Source organism: Panthera pardus, unplaced genomic scaffold (genome assembly GCF_024362965.1).
Source record: "Panthera pardus isolate Hobbes unplaced genomic scaffold, ASM2436296v1 HiC_scaffold_8, whole genome shotgun sequence".
Taxonomy (NCBI): domain Eukaryota; kingdom Metazoa; phylum Chordata; class Mammalia; order Carnivora; family Felidae; genus Panthera; species Panthera pardus.
The window spans coordinates 24,025,121-24,048,507 of NW_026527013.1; the positions used below are offsets into that span (position 1 = coordinate 24,025,121).

A 23,387-nucleotide genomic window follows, 5' to 3' on the forward strand; every position below is an offset into this window, starting at 1 on the left:
CCAAAAACATTACAGAGAAGCAGAAGTTAAAATAATAATCTGTATTTTCTTTATAATTTTTTCATTTTCTTTCCCCTTCTAATTTGTGATCTTCCTTCTTTATCTCCGAGTCTATGAGGCACAGCATTAAGCATTTTGGGAGTTCCAAGCTGGGAATCACTGCATACTTGGAAAGTCCAATATTTACTATTTCTTCTCAATATGCCACTGCTGAAGAATAATCAGGAAAGGATTCTTTCTCCCTCCTTTTTAAATTTTCTTGCTTCCTACGAGATGCCTCCCCGAAGTTCTGGGAAGGCTACATGCCCATAAAGATCTTGGTATCAGTGAGTATGAAAACCAGCATACACATATATCAACTCTGTCCCTGAATAAGTGTGTGGTTTTTATTTGGTTTGTTCCAGAAGCTCTTTCTTTGATTTGCATTTCAGCAGTGTGCAAGATCTGAGAAACATGCTAACCTCCTGGCAAACTATCAGGAGAAAATTGCTTTAACTGGAGAATGAGGCCTCTTCTTTCCCAGAACTTTCTTTGCATTCTCTGAGTTTGAGAACAAAACGTAATACTTAAAAAACAAACAAATAAAGGAATCAACAAACAAACAACAGAGGTTAGACCCAAGACTTTATCCCAGATGGTTGAAAGTAAGGAGAATAATTGCCTACAAATCAATCAACAGATTGAGCAGAGGGGGGAAAAGATGCTGTGCTGTTTCCTTGATCCCTATCTGGATTCCCAGAGTTCCACGGAACATTCCAAAAGTAATTTGGCTTTTGTGCACAGTACACAGGGAGTAATGTTTTTCAACAGAATTTCATAAGGAGATGGGGGGATAATTTTGGGTCTTGCTCTCAGCAGAAGCTGAAAACTGGGTGTGGCTAAAGGACAACATCAGGCTTCTTTATGTGACCCCTCTTTTGAAAAACCACCCCAGAGATGAAAAATCACCTGCCCTCACCCCACTGAGAATTCACGTGGATTTGCCCAAGAGAATTCCTGCTCATAAAAATCTGCAAAACAGATCTGTTAAAACAAACCTGTAATTATGAACAGAACAAGAATTTCACTTAAATAATTTTGCAGCTTTAATACCAACTGATTCAATAACCCCCAAACCTGATCGGACTAGTCAAACTCAACAAGATTCAAGTCTCCTAAAGGTGGTTACTGAGCATGCATGACTGACCACCAAACTATGTGAGATACTGAAAAAAAAGAATAAAGAACAAGACAATGACTTCCAACCCAAGCAATGTAAAATACTCAACAATGGTTTTCCACATAAAACTGTTTGGCAGCAAACAGGGAGAGTCTATTGGCAAGTCTGTTTTTTGGACCAGATTCCAGAAATGGAAATTAAGTGACAGGATGTGCCCAAGGTCATGCATACGTGGGTGACCTGATAAAGGAATGTGGAATGCCTGAACTCCAGCCAATGTTAGCCCCTTCCACTTTGGAGGAAGAAGGACCAACAGTGAGAGGATGGTCTGTAAATTCTGTGGCTGTACCTGCGTCCTCAGACTCTTTCCATGCTCAGCGGAGTTATCATTAAACTAAAGCATCACACATCACTCTAAAATTTTCCTCAGAGAGAAATTATAGCTTTCTACTTCCTCAATTCTCTTGGTCTTGGTCAGAACATTAATATTTGTTGGACAGCATGTTTTTAAGTGGGAAGATATTTTAAAAATCAAATATTCTGGTTTGTTTCAAAGAATATGTTCTCAGCTAAAGTCTGATGCTTTCTTCCTGTGGGGGTGAGCCACAGTTGGCCACGATTCACCAAAGTTTCCACCAGCTAACAATAAAAAATTATGTCCCATTCTAAAGAAACAAAAGAAAAATTATAGTAAAGTTGTGCATTTCCTCTCCAGTCCCCGAAGACAATCTGAAGAACTGGCTCAACATGCCAAATTAAGCCATGAGAATTTATCCATATCTAATAAGGATTAGCAAATGCTACAACACTGAACATGGCCTTGACATAATTTATATTCCAACTTCTACGGCACTGGGTTCAGCGTGCTCTCATTCCAGCCCTGACATAGGAGGATATGTTGAGCAGTCCTGTGATGTCCTCTGAGAATCCCGATCATGTGCACGACAAGCAGGAGGGCTCTTCACGTGACAAAAGAAAGTTTCTTTATACAGAAACAGTACCCTCAGAACCAGCACATGGTAACTAAGCTTAAATAACTAACTACCTAGGAGACATGCAGGCATTTCTCCCCTTGAATCCAAGATAATCATTCTGGAAGCAGAAAACCTGGTGATGGACCCCGTTTTGCCTCTTTCCAATGCTGGGTGTCCACCTGCAACTTGGAAAATTTTGGAAACAGTTCTAAGTTACATATTTGGAGTGTGGAAGATTAAGACTCCTGAACTTTGAGCTAGCCAGCTCCGATTGGGTCTGCTCCATTCCATTTCTCATCCATACTTGCCAAAAGCACAAAGAGGCAACTGGGACATTTGCTCATAGTATCTGCTATTAAGATAAATCAGCAACACTTAAGTGTCTTTTGTTCATAAAAAATAATCCCCTGGAGATCGTTCTTCCCATTCCAAAATATCAGCTTTTTGTTTCTCTGCCTCACCAAGGATTGCATCACTAGAAAGCTCAAGGACACAGAGGCTCTCCTTGAAGCCCAGTCTCATGTCAAGAAGCCTCAGAAGGCCTTGGACAGGCAAGTCTGGGGCTGAGAGGTCTGGGCACTCCCTTCCTTGGAAGGAACATGTCTGAACCCATACCAAACTGGGTTCTTTCAAGGCAATGTTTGCACCTTCTGCATTACTTAGTTTTCTTCAAGGGTGAATCAGGGTCTGCCTCCTAAAAATGCAGAAGGCAGGGACTATTTACAAACATTGTTACTCAAGTTCTTTTATCTTTGGTCAGGGGAACAAGTCATATGGGGTGTGGTTTGTGTCAATGGATTGTCACCAGAGACAATGCGGGACCATCATTCCTCAGCATTACCCTGTGGAGAAGAATAAGATAGCCCTGTCTTTGCTTCTCAGAATTGAGATCAACATTCTTCACATTTGTGCAGCCCCTCAGGGATTTTTAAGACCTTTCCCCAAAGAAGATCTTCATGGTAATGCTTCTTTGTGAGTTAGGTAGGAAATAAAATACCCATTTCTACAGGAAAATAAGTTGATCTGCTCACCATCATACAAGAAATAAATAGAGATGAGTCAGGATTACACAAGCCAAATGAGCAAACTGCAGAGCCTTCCTTCTTCCTTGTCTTTGAAATCTAGAATCCTCATATGCCCTGGTGGGAAAGATGGCAACAAAGATGGAAAACAAAGGGGCTGAGAGTGCTACCCCTACCGACAGATTCACTGAGGACATTCTTGACTTGAGCACCCACCAGCCCTGTGGTGACTTGGCTTCTCCATATGCAAAATAGGGATAATGATGTTTTTGTGAGGGCTGTAATAAAACAAAAAGTGCAACACTGTGCCTAGAATATCATTTGTTCAAGAGATGATAGCTGTGTTCACATACTACTGAACAATGCATCTCTCCTACTCAACTGTAGGCTCCGAGAAAGCAAATAATTGCCATTGTCATTTGCCTCAAAGTCCTTGGTGTAGATCAAGTACTCAATATACCGTATGTGAGAATGTACTGAAATTGTCTCTGACTACCAAAAATGCAAGGAATGTAGAGTTCTGTTAGTTTATTCCCTTCATCTTGCAGATGGAGAAACTATGCCTGTAAGAGAGAAGCTAAATAAGTTGCCCCAAGTTTGTGAGTGTGTTAGGGTCAGAGCTAGGTGAGAACTCTGATACCCACATCCATTCTCAGATCTTGCACCTTCTATTACCTGCTGAGGTGTCTTTTGTGTCTTGTGTTTAAATACTTTCTAGATGGCTGCTTGTTGTCAGATATCTCAGAGAGCACTGGCGCCCCAAATCCAAGAAAACTGATAACAGAAACTTCCTGGCCTTGTGACCTACACACCTGCTTCCTACCTGAGCATCCAAAGAGGCATTGGCACATCCAAGGGAGCCCATAGTAGGAAGGTTTCTGGTTGGCTTCTGAGCTGTGTTCATAATTCTAGGTGTGCTGGGCCATAAGAGAGAGGAAATAAACCAGCCTCAAGATGACCAGTTAATCAGAGGTTTCTGGGGCATAAGAACTACCCTGGATTACAACCTTCTGAGCTGTCATTCTTGTTCAGCCGATTTTCATTGTTCCCTAAAATGACAGCCTTTCGGTCCAATCTGAATTTATTAACCTCTTTGCACAATTCCATTTCCAGACTGTATCAAAGATCACCTGAACACAGATTTGCTGGCTATGTCTAACAGGCATTTCCCGATGACCATATCAGGGCAAAGATAAGAGAGTGGGGTTTTGGTTGTTGTGTATGTATTTTTAAAAAATAATCTCATCTAAACATTGGTGTTGTGGGGTTCTGGCTCCCCCACCTTGTCAACTCAGCAACTGCACTTCAGGCTCCAACCTGAGAAGAATAGATTCCAACTCTCCTGGCTGTAGTCTGTCCCCTCTGGGGACTCCCTCCCTCCACGTGACTCCACATGACTCACCCCCACGCCCCACCTCCTTGCACATACTTGTTCAACAGGACCCTTTCACATGTCCTGAGAACACCCTATTCAAAGTCACCCTCCACACACCTCAGAGAACACCATCTTTATTTTCCCCCCACACCATTGATTGTTATTTAACATGGCATATATGTGATGTCTTTATTTTGTTTCTTGTTTGTGTCCTCTGCTAGAATACAAGCTCTCTAGGGGCAGGGAGCTTTGTGCTTTGCTCATTATGGTGTCCCCAGTGTCCAGAACAGTGTCTGGCACATAGTATGTGCTCAATAAGATTTGCTGAATGAATTGCCTACTTCTTCCCATACCTACTCCCCTAAGAAGTTTTAAAAATCTCCCTCTGCCTCTCCCTCTCTGTATACTGGCCACTTGCACTACTCAGAGTAATATTCTGCTCCGAATCTATGATTGGCATGTCATCAGAGTGTGGATTTGACAAACCTAACACAAATAACTGACAGTTTTGTAAAAACTTAGAAATGTTTGGACTTTGTAGGAGACAGCTATTTCTTAATTCTTTAAAATCCTTAAAACAACTATAACTCTACTATTTCAACTTTTGGGCACTAATCTTAAGACAAATAACAGAAGAAAAAGATTTATATACTGAGATGTTTATCAAGTATGATTATAAAAGTGAAAAACTAGAAACAAATTGAAAACCCAATAAGAGAATAATAAAATTAAGTATGGCAATGATGGAAATCATACAACCAAGATATATGTTTTTGAAGGCTTTTAAGGACATGGGAAAATGTACAACATTAAATGTTTATAAGGCTAAAAAAACTTTATTATGTAGTATGTCATGTCTTCGTTCAAATATGTATGTAGACAATGGAATGTAGGAAACTATAAATCTTAATGACAGTTATTTCTGAATGGCTGGATTATGGGTGATTTTAGATTCTTATTTACATTTTTCTAAGTTTCTATAAAGAGCATATATTATTTTTATGATAAAACATTTATTTATATGCTTCCAACTATGGAAAAGTATCATTTAGATAATAAGGATGGTTACAAAATTAAATCCTTATTACTTTTTAATACTGTGCATTATTATGGGTTAAGATTTTTAAAAATAGTACACATGAGAAATCCTGGAAGTTTTAACTCTGTCTTTAGTAGCATGTTGCAGAGAATGAAAAAAAAAAGTGGCATCTTCCCAAAAAGAATATGCAGTTAAGTAAGAGAAAAGATAAACTACTGGAAATGTTAAATGTTGCGTTTGATAATGGTCTTTCTGCAATCATGAGAGTGGAGGGTGAAAATTCCCTTTCCTGTTAAAGTGTTATTTGAAAAAGCCTAAAAGAGGAAATTCTGAAGCCAGAAAAGGGCAAACACAGTATGCACACCAATACTGTTTATGACAAAACCAGTGTGATTTAAACATAGTTATGTAAGGGGCAATGTGAACAAAAAGGGAGCAGGAAAAAGGACTTTTCTTTCATTTTGAAATCTAGCATCAGGAAGACACAAGGGCAGGAAGTCAGATCTTTTTTCAATTCATGTGAAATGATAAGGTGAAGACAGCCTGGAAGGACTTTTAATTATACGATGAGAGGAAGGAAAGGAGGGAGAGAAAAGAGACCAGGAGAAACCTGTTTTATACGTGAAATGATGAAGAAGAAAATGGAAAACAGAAGGGAAAAAGGCTTCCAAGCAGATATCTTGAGAATGAAACACAAAGGCTGCAAGAAGCAAGTGCCAACATCTCACATAGGAAAGCAGAAAATGTGGCACACCTGATCAAGGCTGTAGCAACCCCTCCCCCTGGCAGTGGGTGAAGGGGGCCGCCTGGTGATGCAGGAAGAGATAAGTCACCCTCCCCAGCCTGCACATGTGACCTCAGGTCAGCACAGGAGCCGGCTGGGACCAGAGGGAGGAGCTAGGAGTGCTCAGGGTCACAGGATAAAGCCTTCTTTTTATGCAACTTGTTAGCCCCTTCGCTGGGGGGTGGGGGGTGGGGGCTATGGCCTAATGAGTTATGGCAGCAACTTGGGGACATGTGCTGAGAAGAGAATGGAAGAGCTGTGGAATGAGGCTCCTTCCTCAGTTGTGGCATCTTCGCCCAGTTGCTGGACCTTGATTTCCTTATCTCTAAAATGGGATTACTAACACCCAGTTTTCAGAGTTGTGAAGACTAATGGAGATAATATATTTAAAATCCCCAGCCCAGTGCCAGGTATGTAGCAAGAGTTCAAAAACCGTTAGTTTCTCCCACTCTAAAAGGTGAATAGAAAAACTGTTATGAAGAGCAAGAATGATGCACACATTATAGCCACACTTAAAGTTCTCTTGAAGCAATGCCAGTCTAAGATCCTCCCCACCAATCCACCCAGTGCAACAGCTGGATCCAGGCTTTCCCAAAATACAATGGTTTCCTGGTGGCCGACATCTTGGGAACTTCCCCTATATATACTCTGTGCTTTGGTGGTGGATCTGAAATGTTCTTGGAGGCAGTAATGAACAGGTTAAAATTGAGGGGATTTCAAACATGTCTAATCCAATAAGAGGCTTGGTAAAACATGCGTTATCACTTAAAGAATAAATGTTTAAAAATAGAGCACAGATGTGAAATTTGAATAAAAAAAAGGAGACAGCGCGTGAGAGATCTTCTTGGCATTTGTACGCTATTCTCTGTTTCGGTCACCTTCAGCTAAGCCTGTTATTCTAATATGCTCTGCCAACTGCTAGATACTACAGGGGGTGCTTGAAATTACTGAAGCAAAGTTGGAAAATCACTCAGAAACTTAAAAGTCAGACCCATCCCTCCCTTTATGTATTTCTAAAAGCAGGGAACACACTGATGAAGTTGGTCTTTTCAAGTTTTTCTACCTAAAAAGGTAGGTTAAAAAAGTAAAGATCAAGCTTTTCTAACACTAGCAATTTTTACACTAAAATCCTTAAATACTTCAGAGAAAGTATCATGGATAGGTATCAGTCACAAAAAAAGAGAGGCTATGGACTGCCAATCATAAAATAGGAATTTCTACTTCTGTAGGAAGCATTCCCTACCTCTCCAGCAAGCAGATTTTTGAATGTCTGTAACACATCTGCACCAAAAAATAGGAATTTTCCCTGTTATCTGTTTCATGAGCTAACATCTGCCTAGTGGTAGAGAAGATAAAAAAACCAAGGCTCAAGGGCAAACAGAGTCTCTCCTGTAGGGGAACTAAAGTGGTTTTTATACTATGGCTTTATTCAAACGAAAGACTCAGAAAGTAGACCATCAGAGTCCACTTGAAGCTCTGGTAAAAAGCCCTCCTAAAGGAGATTTGAGAAACTCGTGGAATCGCTGAGAAAATCTTCTCTTCCACAATCTGAGTGGTAGTGTGTGTTGCAAGTGGCCAACTGAATGGATTCCCTGAGGACTGGAGTTGAAGCATCAGCTATTTAGATTAGGGAATGTCCAGGCTAAGAGAGCAGACTAGTGTCCTGACCAACTACTTGGTACTAAGAGGAAGCTTTTCAGTAACACTGAAAGGTTTTACCTCCTTGAGAATGCCCTGTCCTTAGCCTATCAAAGAGGGATCTGGGTATTTCTTTTTTAAAAGGGGTTCTCTAGAACATACTGTAAAGATACTTTGCATTGAAATCAATTATAAATAGAGATGTGCCTAGACTCTACCAGTGGGACATGAACAGCTTAACCCAAAGTGAGTCTGCAGTGAAAACCAATGCATTTGCATTTCAGCAATTTGATCTGGGGCAAGTCTGTCATGCATTACAATGCTGGGATCAAATCAAGCTTTTCTGGAGCTCATCCAACCAAAACACAGGGCTATGGGAACCCTACTGCATACAGTTCCTCCACTGCTGTTTAATTGTGCTCACCTTCTGAACCATAAAGTATAATTAAAAGTCATCTACATACAATGCAATGGAAGTGTAAATATGAAGTACAACCGTGTATGGCCTCAAGCAGAGAAGGAAAGAAATGCCTGACCAACCATCCCATCAGGTGCTTCCCACTTTTCCTGACAGGATGGTTCTGTCTCTGCCAACATCCAATTTTGACTAGGATTCCATCCTTACAACCAGCTTTCCTGAACACTTTCCAGGGCAACCTCCGCCTTCTCCCATTCTTGGCCACACCTATTTGGCTAATTCTTAGAGATGAGTCTTACCAACTTTTGAACAACACACAGGAGGGGGAAAAACTGCCTAAACAGATACACTGTGCAGACTTAGCACTGCCTTCAGAATGTTGACCTGGACTAGTCTCTCCTGGTCCTAAAGTCTCCCTGCTCCCAAATGCCCAGTATGTTTTGGTAGCCAAAAGCAGTGCCCAGAACTGGTAGGAAAGCGAACCGAAAACAAAGCACAATTTATCTCTGATCACAGAAGTATTCTAACCAGTTCTGAGAAATAAGCTGGTTCTAATTTTAGCTAAACAATAGTGTCTGGCCCTCATTTTAAGAAGGCATTTTCATCAAGGATGTGCATATCACTACTTCAGCACACAGGGGAGCATTTGGGAATAAGGCTTAGGGGGTAAGATTTAGTTTTAAGCTTTCTTCAAAAACCCCTTAGCAGCAAAAAAAAAAATCCAATGATTTCAGAATTAATTATTTTGATGTCAGTCCTTTTTTCAGGGGTGGAGAAAAAGAATTAGGGAGAGAATTGATCCAAAACACAAAAGAAAGAAAAATGATTATTTTTAATAATATTTTTAGAACTAGTCTCCCCACGGAAAGAACAAAAAGACCAAAACCAAAAAAAACCAAAAAACTTAACTCATTCCCAATCGAGACTTTCTCCCAAAACTGCAAAAATCTGGAAGCCAGATTTTTAAAAAAAGAGGTATAGTAAAAGCGTCAGAGGTGTGTGCTTATGAAGAAATGCAATTGGGAAGAATACAAAAGTTAGATAGACCTATATCTACTACCAAGCTATGATTAATCCTTTATCTTTTTTAATGCCAACAGAAAGTTAATTTGTACTGCTCTCTTAGCTTTATACCTTACTCAGCCTAGAACCAACCCAAATGTCAACACCTGAAGAGCGTCATAAAGATTCTTTTGTTGTTAAGCATAGGTGGAATTTCTGGACTCATTTCATATCACCTTTTCTGGCTCTCTTGACAGATGTTTAACAGGAGTTTAGATATTTCTAGGCAAACTGATTTATGACACTCAGAAATTCTCGGGGATGAAGTAGAGGGGCTCCCTTCATAACAACAAGTCACCTTTACCACATTTGGAAGCTCAGTGACAAGAAGAACCCCCAAATTTAGAAGAGATTTGAACTAAAATACAGTGAAAAGGAAGATTCAGAGGAAAGGTTCAAAATGGCCACCATTGCAAATAATTCAAGTATGGGAAAAGGCATCTCTACAAAGCACACTGCAACATGGCAGGAAAAAAAAACATGACACCATTCTGTGGTCATCATGGCAAACAAGTCTCATCTCTTCTTCTTTTTTTTTTTTAACGTTTATTTATTTTTGAGACAGAGAGAGACAGAGCATGAACGGGGGAGGGTCAGAGACAGAGGGAGACATAGAATCTGAAACAGGTTCCAGGCTCTGAGCTGTCAGCACAGAGCCCGACGCGGGGCTCGAACTCACAGACTGGGAGATCATGACCTGAGCTGAAGTCGGACGCTTAACCGACTGAGCCACCCAGGCGCCCCAAGTCTCATCTCCTCTACCAGCTCCTATACGTAGTGGCAGCCTGGAATACTGGGGTGAGAAGAATCATAGGCTAAGTTTTGTCTAAAGTCATGATTGACCAATAATGTCTCTTTTTTTAAATAAGCTGCCCTGGCAATTCACTCACTCATTTACTTATACCTTCAACAAATATTTGCTGAATGCCCACTATGTCCTAGCAATTGGGCTAGGCCTGGAGATAAATGGTCAGCAAAAAAGGTCACAGAATCACATTCTCAGTGCTCATAACTAGCAGGGTAGATAGTTACTATTCAAATAATCACAAAAACACAAATTCATAAACTAGCAGGATAGATAGTTACTATTCAAATAATCACAAAAATAAATACAAAGTTGCATCTGCTACAGTGCAATTAAGTGATGTCTACATTCTACAGGATTGTCAAACTGGAGATCTGATACAATTGAGAAAATCCCAGAAGGTTTCCCTGATCTTGGATTGAGAGTGAATGGGTGAATGTGCATTAACTAGGTGAGGAAAAGACGGAAATGTATTCCAGGCAGAGGGGATTGCATTGCACGTACAAGGCCCATTGGTTTGAATTTGTCTTTATACCACCAGTAAAGGAAGCCAGGGAAGACGTTTCAGCAGTAAGGGCTGGAGAGTGATGAGTGTATCATGAGATTTATCTTTAGAAAAGATCATATTTTTGCCCACTGAGGTTTGAGAATCTCTGCCCTGGCCTGGAGGCTGGCTGCACTTTTCCTAGGCACAGCCATCTAAGCCATTACTGAACACCTGCCTGCCTCCTTACAGAAAAGAGAGTGTGAGATTTGGACTCCAGCGGTATTATCGTGGAGACTGCCCGAAAGTCAGGGAGAGTATTTTGTCAAAGGGTCCTGTTCCTACTCAAAAATCTCACCAGCCATGACAAACAAATTCTGGCATTAGTTCTTCACGGCTTTAATGGAAGTGGCAATGATTTTTTAAAATGCAGGCTAAGCCCTGGGACTCCTTAGAAGCTGAAGGCAGAGACCTGGAGAGTGGGCTCAGTAGGGCAGATTGAGACAGGTCATGCTGAGTGGTCTAAGAGCCCTCCCTGCTCTGGAGTTGCATGACTAATGTATTTTGTTTGGTAACTGCAGAGAACTTCTGCTTCAGAATGTACCACTCTTAGCAGATCCTGCAGAGTTCTACACATCCTATCCTCACTCAGTCACTGTGCTGACAGCTCACCTCTTCATCTCCTTGTCTGCTCCACTCCAGCCACACTGGCTTCCCTGTTCTTTCCCAAACACACCAGCATGTTCCTGTCTTAGCGCTGTGTGCAGGCTGTTCCCTCCACCAAAACACTCTTCCCCTAGATATGTAAAAGTGCACTCTCTCACCTCCTTCAAGTCTTTGCTCAAATGTCTTCTTCTCATTGAGGCCCATTTGTCTACCCTATTTTACATTGTCACCTTGTCCTCAATCCTTCCCTGACACTCCTGTTCTCCCTTATACTGGTCTACATTTTTCTTTTTTTACCATATGATTTACTTATTTATTACATTCATAGTTTATTGCTTTTCTCCCACCTGCTCCCCACTCCAACATTAAAACATATGCCCCACGAGGAAGGGGTCTTTATTTTGGTCACTGACATATTCCAAAAGTGCCTAGCATTCTAACACAGGGAAGGCACTCAATGAATACTGTTGAGTTGAATTCCAACATAGCATGTGGCCTCTCCATAAGCTGAGGCATTGGAACTCGATTCCTCGGACAGTGTCTGTGAGGTGTGGGAGCTAATTCATGGCTTTAGAGATGCAGTATTGAGCCTAGCTAAGAGCAAAGTGTCAGCACTGCTATGTCTTAGGAGCCCAACCCTCACTACCAGGTATGTGTGATATGCATAGGTATGGTAGTTGAGTCATGTGGTCTCTCGGAGCCTTGATTTGATCAACTAAAAAATAAGAATGATGCTCTTCTCACTGGGGCAGATAAAATTTCTGTTGTGGATGAATACCCAGCACCCATCTGAGAGCCTGGCACATAGCAGATATGCAATATGTTGGTTGGTGGATTATGAGGAAAAAGTGAGATAATGTTTGTAAACTTATATTTACATAAAGCACTTGACATAGAGCCTGGCATGTGTCATCCATTCATTCACAAAACAAATATTTATTGAGTGGGTACTATGTGCTTGGCAAAGTGCAATAACTGTGGGGATTGTTAAATGAACTACTGATGTTCAGTCACTGGGAATGTCATGGGCAGTAGAGAAACCTTCTGCATGAGATGAGCTGAGCAGAAGGCAGCCTGAAGGGGTGGCATCTCTCATGAGCCAGTCTGCCTCAGTATCCTCACAGAACATCAGGCAGATGAACCAAAGGCCTTCCCCACCCGTTGGCCCAGGCATCTGAAAGAGCTCTGCCCTCCCAAGTCACTCATGCAGGTGATGACAGCTGAGGTCTGAGACTCGCTCTCCCAGGGGTACCCTGTCTGATTGACTCTATGTGGACTGCATACACAAACCAAGCAAATTTAATAAGCAGTATGAGCCTCTTTGGTGCACACTGGGAGTTGAGGTCTACTGTTCCTGACATGTCTCCCCGCTGCTCCCAAGTGCTTGGGCTTCGAGGGAGGGAGACCAAGAAGGCCTAAGTGCTAATGTCTGCAGCTCTTTCTCCCACAGTTCGAGAGTGTCTCAACCAGTTATGACTCCCAGGCTTGTGAAAAATATCAACAATGAAATCAAAATCAAGCTACCTTTGAGGATGGTAGTGATAAAATCAATTAATAGTAGCAGTAGTAATAGAAGCTCACACGTATACAGTACCTATTATGTGCCAAGCATATGCAGAGCTCTTTGTATACCTTATACTCATAGTACTTTGAATTAGGTTATTAGCCCAGTTTACAGACAAGGACACTGAGGCTCATGAAGGTTTAGTATTTTTCCCATGATCACACAGCCAACAAGTGCTCAGACAAGAGTCATCCCAAGCAGTCCAACTCTAGATGGTACTAACAATTCAGTTACTGGTTGTATGGTAAAGGGTCTTTTCAAGCATCATGGAATGTACAGCTGTAAAGCCTGGGCAAGGCACCAAACCTCTCTGGACTTTTGGTTCCTTCTCCTATAAGAGTATCAGTGCTTCAGTTTCATTGGGAGTTGATGAGTCAGTGTATGCAAAGCCTTTACAGCCATGCCTGGCATGTGGGGAGAACTCAGAAGTATTAGGAAGTACTGATATGATCAAATAGCCTAAGCCTAAGAGCTCTAGGCAGAACCCACTCCTTATGAATAGCCAGAGAACATTCTTAAATGGATACTTTGGCATCTACTTCAAGCTTACAAAGATAAGGGGACCTCACAGGTTCTAGAATACCCTCCCGCTTGTCACTCTGAATTCCTTCCTGAGCCTCAATCTGGTGGGGCATGTGTAGACTCAGGTGGACTATCTCAGATCCAAGCCCTATTGCTTACAAGCTTTGTGCTTTAGGCTGGTTATTCCACACTCAGTCTCAGCTACACTCCCTGGAAAAGGGAGGCAATCCTGCCACCCACACCACAGGGCTGCTGTGAGGACAGTGGGACAAAGCCCCTGAGGGACACTGGATACACACCCTGGCACAGAGCAAACACTCAATACAAAGGGGGTGCTTTTCCAAGCCAATGAATCATTATCCTTAGAATCATATCATTTACAACAAGGGTACATCAATTCACGTGCTTTTTTTTCTCTGTTGTCTATAGGGTGTGGGGAAGGATTTCAAATCTAAATCATCAAGGATCCCATCCTTCTCCTTCTGCCTCTTTTTCCACAATAGCCCTTCAGACCCTGCCTTAGTTCAGGCGGGAGCCTAACTCTGCATGGCTGGGGTTTCCCAAATGTGCCCCATGATACCCAAAACCAAGCCCGTCGTGAATAATGAAGGCTTTGTGCAGTTTCCCAGGAGCAAATTGAAGGGCTACACTCAATCCTTCCTGGAATCCAGGAGTGCATTTTCATGATGCTGAGAAAAAAATAGCCTTAAAAAAATTCCTTACTGGAAAAATAGAGGGGGGTTTGAGGAGCAAGGTATCTAGGAGACAGAAAGGAAAATATAATCCACTGTGCCTGACAGCGAGGCCTCTGGCTGGCTCCACTGGGTAGCCAGAAGAGCTGGCCCCATCGGGTAGCCACCAAATCTGGAACCTTTGACAAATACATAATAAATGAAATCACTTTACAAATCAAGATATAATGCTATCATCTATGGTCTCAGACTTTTTGGCCACCAAGTACTAGCAATCATAAAAAGAGATAAAGGGCAAGGTAGGATGTAGCTGTTATGTACCCCCACCCCCCACCCATGGTGGGGTTGAGTGTCTCCTTAGCTGCTGACTGACCTGAGACCTTTGGATCATGTATGCATCGTAGCTGGACCCGTGGTACTTGGCCGTAATATCTGGGCTGTAGCCAGCATCACAAGTGCATGGTATATTCGAGCTCAGGGGCTGTTTCCTAGGTCTATATACCTGTGGGAGAAAGCTACAATGGTTAGGTGCAGGAGGGGAGGGAGCAGGGCTCACAGGGAAGGAGTTAGGAGAAAGCAAAGAAGGGGGCTTGTCTTGACTTTCTGTGGCCAGGTGGGTGGAAAACCCAGTGTAGAAGATGCACAGCTCCAAACAAAGAGGTCAGATGTAAGCGGTTCCCGACCCCCGGGGCCAGCACTAGCAAGGCATGCTGCTCTATGGAATGACCCCAATGTCTGGCAGTGACTGGGACCCTCCCTCTGCAGGAGAGGGCACCCAGGCATGGCGGTGGTCTCTCTCCCTCAGCAAGGCAGCCCTATGAGAAATGGACTCTGTTTCACGGCCAAAGGATGCCTTTTCCTTCCAAGAGTTGGCCCCGTTGCGAGAAGAAGGGTCTTATTTCTTTGGGCTTCCCTTCCAGTCACCTTGCACACTGGCCCAGATCACCCTAGCAGGCAGAGAGCCAGCCCTCAGGGCTGAAATTGATGTGGACACACTCCATGTGGTACCATGTGGCATTTACAGAGCTTCAGAGCCACATGTGGCCCAAGCTAAGATGTGACAGCCACCTTGTGAGACCACAGACCATTGAGCCATAATATCTGCTGAATTGGTTTTATAATGAAGTTAGAGTCCAAGAGAATATCTCTAACCACTGCTTCCAAAAGTTCCTAAATTATATATGGAGAAGAACTAATGTCTGAAGATTTCAGGAATTATTTCGCAATACACTTCAAGTGCAATTAAGTCTATTTAAGCCACTCACAGAAAACCCTCCAAAAAGAAAAGAACTTTGTGCACAAGACTTTGCCCCTCCTTCCTTTTTCCCTCCTTGCTTTTCCCTCAGAAGAAATACAGTGGCCTAGAGAGGAGGAATAAATGGATAATTGAGTAAATAGGTAATAAAAAAGGATGTTAACTAAATAATGGCTGAGGAGGTCTCCAAGCATAGTCTGGCAGTGCTAGGGGCTGGGGAATATTCCTTAGCTAAAAGGTCCTGAAAGAACTAGCTGAAGAACCAAAGTTGGAAGTATGGAGAGAAAGAAATCTAAAGAACTGGATGAGGAGAGTTATTGATGGGGCCCAGAAAGTAAGCAAGACAGAAGGCAACATTTCCAATGGGAAAGAAGGTGCCCAGAATTTAATTAGTAGTTTCTACGATTTAGTGAGAAGTCATATAAAGTCCACTGGAAGGAAGAGACCTGAGAGTTATATCTGGGAAGATGATGCTAATACAAAAGAAAGGAAAACAGCACTGGCTGCAAACCACACAAGCCCAGGCACATGCACATAAACACAGAAAAGCAGTAAAATGATGTTCTAGCAACAACTCGGGCCAATTCATTCCTACCTGGTTTTAGCTGCTTGAGACCGCAGGATGGATGGACATGGGAGAATGAAGAGTAGCTAAACCCAGAGAAAGCACGCAAGGCCCCAAACCCAGCAAGACACACCTTTTGTGCAGGAGGCCCCACCTGCTGCTTTAACTGATGCACGAGTCGATCTTTTTCCCGCTTGAGAGCCATGACTTCTTCCTGTGTCTTTTTCTTTTTGGAAGCAGACAATTCCAGCAAGGCAATATTTGCATCTTTTTCACTGATTGCTGCAAGCAGTGCTTCTTGTCTGGTAAAATAAAGATTATTGTGATCATTTTTATGAAATGTAAAAAAAAAAAACAACTTGTCATTTATAGTTGAAATGAACCATAGAGCACTGTCTTAATAGGAAGGAATTAAAGACAAAGTAACTCTTTGATTCTTAGAATGGACAAAGTAATTTGGGTCAGAATCCCTGAGACCCATGCACTGCTTCCTCTGCAGGAGCCATCTTTCACTGGCTTCATAGACAAAGCTGCAAATTAGAAATGGAGGGAATCAATCTGAACACCCACTTCTAGGGTACTTTAATGGATGCAGCCATTCATCCATCCACCCACCCATCCATCCATCTACCCATCTGCCAAGTAAAGTTCTAGGTACTCCAAGACAATCCAGCAAAACTGGGCAGCAATTTAAATATCAATATATTTTTTTTCATGCAAGATTTTCTTTTGAAGGCAGGCAGACATATTTAGTAGGGTATCCTTTCCATTTTCAATGTAATTAATGATGCTTTCATGCCATTCCACCAAAAACCATTCCCTCCTCAGTCTTCCTTACCTAGTAATTATACCACCATCTACTGAGTAACCCAAGCTCCAAACCTAGAAGTCATCCTTGATTTCTTCCCTCTCTTCTCCACTCAGAGATGATCCATCAACAACTTCAGTAGGTTTTACTCCACGAGACATTCCTTATCTAAACTGATCTACTGCTACCAAACCACTCCCAACCACCAGCATCTACTCCTGCAGCCCACTAGTCTCCGAGGAACAAAGACCACTGGTCTATGTGGAACAAAGATGGGTCATCTTTAAAAACATTATAAATAAGGATTCCACCATTATGTTGCTTGCAAAATCCATTGCATCACTCATTAGACTTGAAATCAGACCCTTTACCGATGCCTGTGACTCATTACACCAACTGGCCCTAACCACCTCTCTGAGGTCATCTTGTGCCCCTTCTCCTTCTGCATTCATTAGGCTCCAGCTCATTTTGTGCCTGAACTCTTTCTCGTCCTTGAAAATGTTATACTTGTCCTCACCTCATAAGCTTTGCCTTTGCCATACCCTCTGACTGGAATGCCCTCACCTCACACAGGTCCTTACCCTTCAGGTCTCAAATGAAATGTATTTTCCTCAGAAAAGCTCTCGCCAGCCACTTTCCCTAACAATGTCTCCCTACCTTTCACTTTGTGCCCAAGCCACTGGACTGTCACATTACACTTTTTCTTCCTATAACTCTCTGTTATTTAAAAGGATCTTAGAGGGATGCCTGGGTGGCTCAGTCAGTTAAGTGTCTGACTCTTGATTTCAGCTCAGGTCATGATCTCAGGGTTGAGGGACTGTGCCATCTTAGGCTCCATGCAATATCCATGATGGGATTCTCTCTCTCCCTCTCTCTCTGCCCCTCCCCATTCCCCTCTTAAATAAATAGACAGACAGACAGATAGATAGATAGATAGATAGATAGGTCTTAGATATCTATTATTTGTTATCCAGACTTGACACTCCATGATATTGGAACCTCATCTATCTTGTGCACTCTGGCTTCTAGAAGAGTACTGAGTACATAGTAAGTGCCTAAAATATTTGTTCAAGAAATAAGTAATTTTACTTTGTACTTTAAAAAAATGTTTGAAGATACCATTGTACAAATCATCCTTTCATTTTTTAAAAAAATTATAATGCTTTGACTCCTTAATCTTTGATCATTGTTTACTCAGAGGAGTATTACAGTTGCCTCCTTCCATCTTACAGTTCAATTTTCTGGCAACATCTGTCACAAATTTCAACATGGAGTTTTGGGGGACGATTTCTGACTAGAAAATGGCTCTTCTGGTGTCTTTCATTTAGTCATTCTTTCCACTGAGGAAGTCTTGTCCCAATCTCCATCACTCCTGCCACATTCTAGATACCCTATAAGACCCCACAGCCCTGGGAAAGCCTCTGTATTGGGTATTTTCTTTGTACACAAGTCCCAGGACTAAAACCTGGTCATGATCCTATTTTGTCTTTTTTTAATTCCCGTCACCAGACCAGGCCCCCTCCAGATGTTTGAATAAGATGGTCATTATTTGGATCTCAGAGTTTCCTCCTTTTCACTGCAGGGATTTGTATGGACTTTTCTGGGCCCCACTAATGGCAGGGAGTAGGAGCTTCTGTTGGAGGCTCAGTCAGACATATGAGCAGCAGAAATGTCAGGGAATATGTCCACTTTCCAGAAGAAAGCCAGGGCAGCCTGGACTATCAACAGCAGCATTCAAATCCAGCTTCACACAGCCTGTCTCCTTCTGGATAACATCTTGAGACAGTAGACATGCTTGCCGTTCACAGCTAGTGCATATTTGTACATAAAGTCAAGCCAAAGAGGCTGCACAGCCTTCAAATCAGGGAAAGCCCATTTGCTACCAACTCCAACTTAACTACCACACACCCAAGGTAACTGCAATATTTTACCCCACTCTGCCCCAAATTGAAATGTCCATGTGAGGCTTTTTTAATCTAAACAACCTAAGAAATCATTAGTAAGAAAATTGAAGATTGATAGTAAATTATGCTGCATCTCTACATTTTTTATAGCTATATGCTGCATTTAAAATGCTGATTTAAAAAAATGTGAAAATGTCTGTTTGGAGGCAATTCTCCATGTGTCTCATAGTTCTGCACATTTTACAAGCAAAGACACTACCTTTTCTCACAATTTTTCCAGAATGTTTGTATAGTGAATACCCTCAGAAGACAGAGGTAGTTTCTCCCTTAGGATCAAAGGGAAGACATGCTTACTGCCCTTGTCTAACAGTGTGTCCTTCCAGAGCAAAGGGCAGGCATGTTAACTGCCATTATAAAAGATTCAGATTCCATAAGCACAGGGTTGTTGTCTTGTAATGCAACCCACTGCATGTACAGCTTTTCATCTGGCCCATCTGCCTTGCCTCCCTGGGACTTGAGGATAGGAGAATTGACATAAATACCCTGATACTGCTCTCTGCACCTTGAGCAATGAAATCTTTTGTTTCTGACCTCAAAGTCTCTGGTCATCTACCACAATCCATGAAACTGAGAGCCAGGCTAACATGCCAGTAGGGAAAACTCTCAAAATCCCTACAGTTCTTGATGCTCATATGTATATGCAAGAAGATCCCCCAAACATAAAAATAGGAAGGACAGACACCAAAATGCTAATAGTCATTATCTCTCATGGTTGTGAAATGGATAAGCTGGTTTTTGCTTTTTTTTCTGCTTAAATCTTCCTGCATTCTGTCTCTCTCACAAAATATCATAAGAGTAAACATTAAGAAATTGCAAATAAAACTTTTCAGTCACTAACTAAACTGCAGGTACATGCTTCAAATACTTGGCATATGTGAAATTTGTTCATTCTCCCATCAAGGTATTTATGTTCCCTCTGTCCCTCTTACTCTTCATGCATAGGTAAGTGCACATACACATACTTTAACGTACTCACGTCTGGTACAGTCTACATCATCTCCCACTTGGACAGTTGTAATCATTGTCAAAGTAGGCTCCCTGTGTTCACTTTTATGCTCCTCTGTCCTATAGTCCCTTTTAATCCATTTTCCTCTTTCAGGTCAATATTCAGAATTACACAGCTTTAAAAACTGTTAAAAAGTCATCATCAATCTAAAGAATGACCCTCCTAAACTCCTTTTGCCCCATAATTCTATAATTTAGGCTTTTCCAAACCTAACACTTATTTCTTTGCTTGTAATATCATTGAAAGTCCCAATGAATTATTTTCTAATTATCTGTCAATTCGAAAACCGTCGATCACAAAACATGTATCAATTCCTAATTCTCTACAGATGATACTACTAAATATAGCCCCAAATCCTATTATTATTATTATACTCAAAATACATTTAAAATCATCTTTATAAAAGTACATTTAAAACCACTACTCATCAGCATAATTAATATTCATAGAAAATAACCCATTTTGTTCTTTGTAACATTTTCCTTAATTTTTTTATTTTGTTTTGTTTGCTTTTGGCTAACAAATCTGTTTTATGAATACTGGTATTATACAATCATAGAACTCTGTAATTAGTGTAACAAGGACACACACACTCATTTATTTTGTTTTTAAAGTTTATTTATTTATTTTGAGAGAGAGGGGGTGTGTGTGTATGTGTGTGTGTGTGCATGTGCATGTGTGTGAGTGGAGGACGGGCAGAGGGAGAATCCCAAGCAGGCTCTGCACTGCTCTGGGCTCAAACTCAGGAGCCGTGAGATCATGAACTGAGTTGAAATCAAGTCAGATGCTTAACCAACTGAGGCACCCTGGCTCCCAGGCACCCTTAGAAACACTCATTTAGGGGCGCCTGGGTGGCTCAGTCGGTTAAGCGGCCGACTTCAGCTCAGGTCACGATCTCGCGGTCCGTGAGTTCGAGCCCCGCGTCGGGCTCTGGGCTGATGGCTCAGAGCCTGGAGCCTGCTTCCGATTCTATGTCTCCCTCTCTCTCTGCCCCTCCCCCGTTCATGCTCTGTCTCTCTCTGTCTCAAAAATAAATAAAACGTTAAAAAAAATTTTTTTTTAAAAATAAAAAAAAAGAAACACTCATTTAAATATTATCCATAACTATGATAATTTCTCTTAAAATAACCTGATTGAAACCTACATTAAATAATTCCAGTCTATTTAAACCAAATAGTAATTGGTAGAAAAGAAAAGTATATAAAGCTATAAAAATATGAATACTTCACACTTCAGGATATTTGGAGAGATGTTCTAACTCTGTTAAGGTTGTATCTGGCCATTACCTATTTGTACAGGGATGCCAGGCAAACCAAAGTCTTGTAGGCTGACACAACCATTCCATTTGTGTGTGTGTATTTTTTTTAATTTTTTTAATGTTTATTTATTATTGAGAGAAAGAGCACGAGCAGGGAAGGGGCAGAGAGAGGGGGAGACACAGAATCTGAAGCAGGTTCCAGGTTCTGAGCTGTCAGCATAGAGCCTGATGTGGGGCTCGAACTCACAGACCGTGAGATCATGACCTGAACCGAAGTTGGACACTCAACCGACTGAGCCACCCAGGCGCCCCCATTTGTATTTTTTTTAAGCAATAAGATTTATAAAATGAGTTTTAAATAATTCTTTATAAAGCTGATACATTTCAACTAATAATTTAAATTGCTGTTAGCTAATTCTGCACAGTTATGGATCTTTATTATTCCTGCATTAGAAGTCAGGGGCTTTTTGAGGGTAAGGGATACTGAACATACACCTTTTTAAAGATGAAGTTCATTTGCCAGCCCTGTATCAGAGTCTACATTTTTTGCAATTCCCATAAGGAAATTTGCTAATACATCTACTTAAAGCACCTTATGACAAATACTTTACTGAAAATAATGGCAAACATTGTAATAAGTCAGGAAGCTTAAATGTTGCCCCCCCTTTTTTTCCAATAGGGAATTTTGATTCAGCCTTTCAAAGTCTGGGAAAACTGAAATATTTGCAGTTTTAATGCCTCTTTTACATCTACATCTTTTAAAAAGTGTTTAAGCATAAAGGGTATATCCATGACAAGACATTTGGATATAAACTGGAAACACAAAGAAAACTTATTGTTTCCTCCATCAAGTGAATCACATTCTAGATTCAAGGCCAGATTTACATTGCTTCAGAAATTGTTACAGTCCCATCAACCTGAGGAAAGTTTCTGTAAGTCTAAAATCACCTTCAGCACTTAAACTGTCCTTTCTGTTCACAGAAACATGAAAAGAACATATTTCCTCATCTTTAGATAGTTAGTGGGGTTAAGTATATGCCAAAGGCTTGCAATGTTATCTTTAGAACACTGAAATGCTTCAGTATACAATTACTAAGGTGATCTGTCTATGCCCTAAGATGTAGCTTAAAATATGAAAAGGAAGCCCAAATAAGCTAGAAAGGAAGATAAGATAATGCAAAGAGAAATAAATCTATAAGAGTCTGCTGAATGCCAAACTAAGAAAGGGGACTATAGACAGCATTTTATCAAAGTGCAGCCTAAACAAACGTCAAAGGGAATAATTTCTTTAACAAATATGGGCAACAATGAAGTAAAAAAGGGGGGGGGGAATTCTGTGCCCTCACACACATTTAGTCAGGGTTAACAATGGATAAAAATATGTGCAAGAACACATTTAATAACCCTATGCTGTCATTCAGTTTGTAGGAGGTAGTCAAGATACAGCTAATAAAACACCAAAAAAAATGGTTTTAGCCACCCTGAAAAAAAAGAAAAAAACCTCAATGGAATAAAACAAAAGAGGACCGAAGGGTGTCTCCCACCAAGATAAATGCCTTCTTTTGAGTGTTGCCTGTGGCTAACCTTCTCAAAGAGAGCTGCAGAATCCTCTGATGGTAATACATCACTACATCACTTATCACAGTCAATTTAAAAGGGAGCTTTATAAACATTTCTATTTCACTCCCTGTTGCTGTCGCTCTATTAATGATGACTTGAGCTCTGAGAGAGGGTCCAGAATTAATTTTAGGAATTGTAAATGAGGCAGTCCAATTAGGAACTGTTATAAATTGGATGGGGGAAAAGCATTAACACATTTTTTTTCTTGGGGGCTCTTGTTTTAGTTAGCCAGCCCATCTTTAGGAACACATTCAATTACAAAAGCAGATGCTTAAAAAACGCATTCCATTAAGAAATGTTTGGATAATGACATGTAGGGGAGAACCTACATTATGTATGGTGCTCAGCCCGCAGTCATGTTCTAATCATACTGTGGGAAAAAAAATTCCGCTCAATCAACTTTTCCCAGTTAATTACTGTTTTCTTTCCCTCATGACCCTGAATCTTCAACCTTAAGTTCAGTAGGAGGTGACTTAAGACAGACGGTGACGAAAGATCCTGTTCAAAACAGCCTCTCTCTAACCCCTAGGGTGAGGATGGGTGGAGGTTTGCTGTGATCAACCCTGGGGATAGATGCTCCTTTGCCTAAATTTTAAAAGCAGGATTTTTAAAAAAGCATCTTGAGAAAGAAAAGTCTTGTGATATCAATTAATATCAACACTACCCACCAGCAGAATGATGGATTGTGTACACAGAAGGGCCCACGC

At 41.2% G+C, this 23,387-nt stretch overlaps 1 protein-coding gene across 16 annotated transcripts in view; it reads right to left on the reverse strand.

Annotated features, from left to right (window-relative positions):
• The window catches only part of ERC2 (ELKS/RAB6-interacting/CAST family member 2), a 926,312-nt gene that overhangs the window by 202,356 nt on the left and 700,569 nt on the right, over window positions 1–23,387 (reverse strand). For 13 of the 16 annotated variants that reach the window (XR_008420534.1, XR_008420536.1, XR_008420537.1 and 10 more), the window contains one exon: window positions 16,158–16,326. Coding sequence is in view for 12 of the 16 variants with exons in the window: in XM_053898033.1 (XP_053754008.1) it covers window positions 16,158–16,326 (169 nt within the window). In the remaining 4 variants the exon portion in view is untranslated. The remainder of the gene's footprint in view (window positions 1–16,157; window positions 16,327–23,387) is intronic. The other 3 variants (XM_053898029.1, XM_053898036.1, XM_019470033.2) reach the window with 1 other exon arrangement.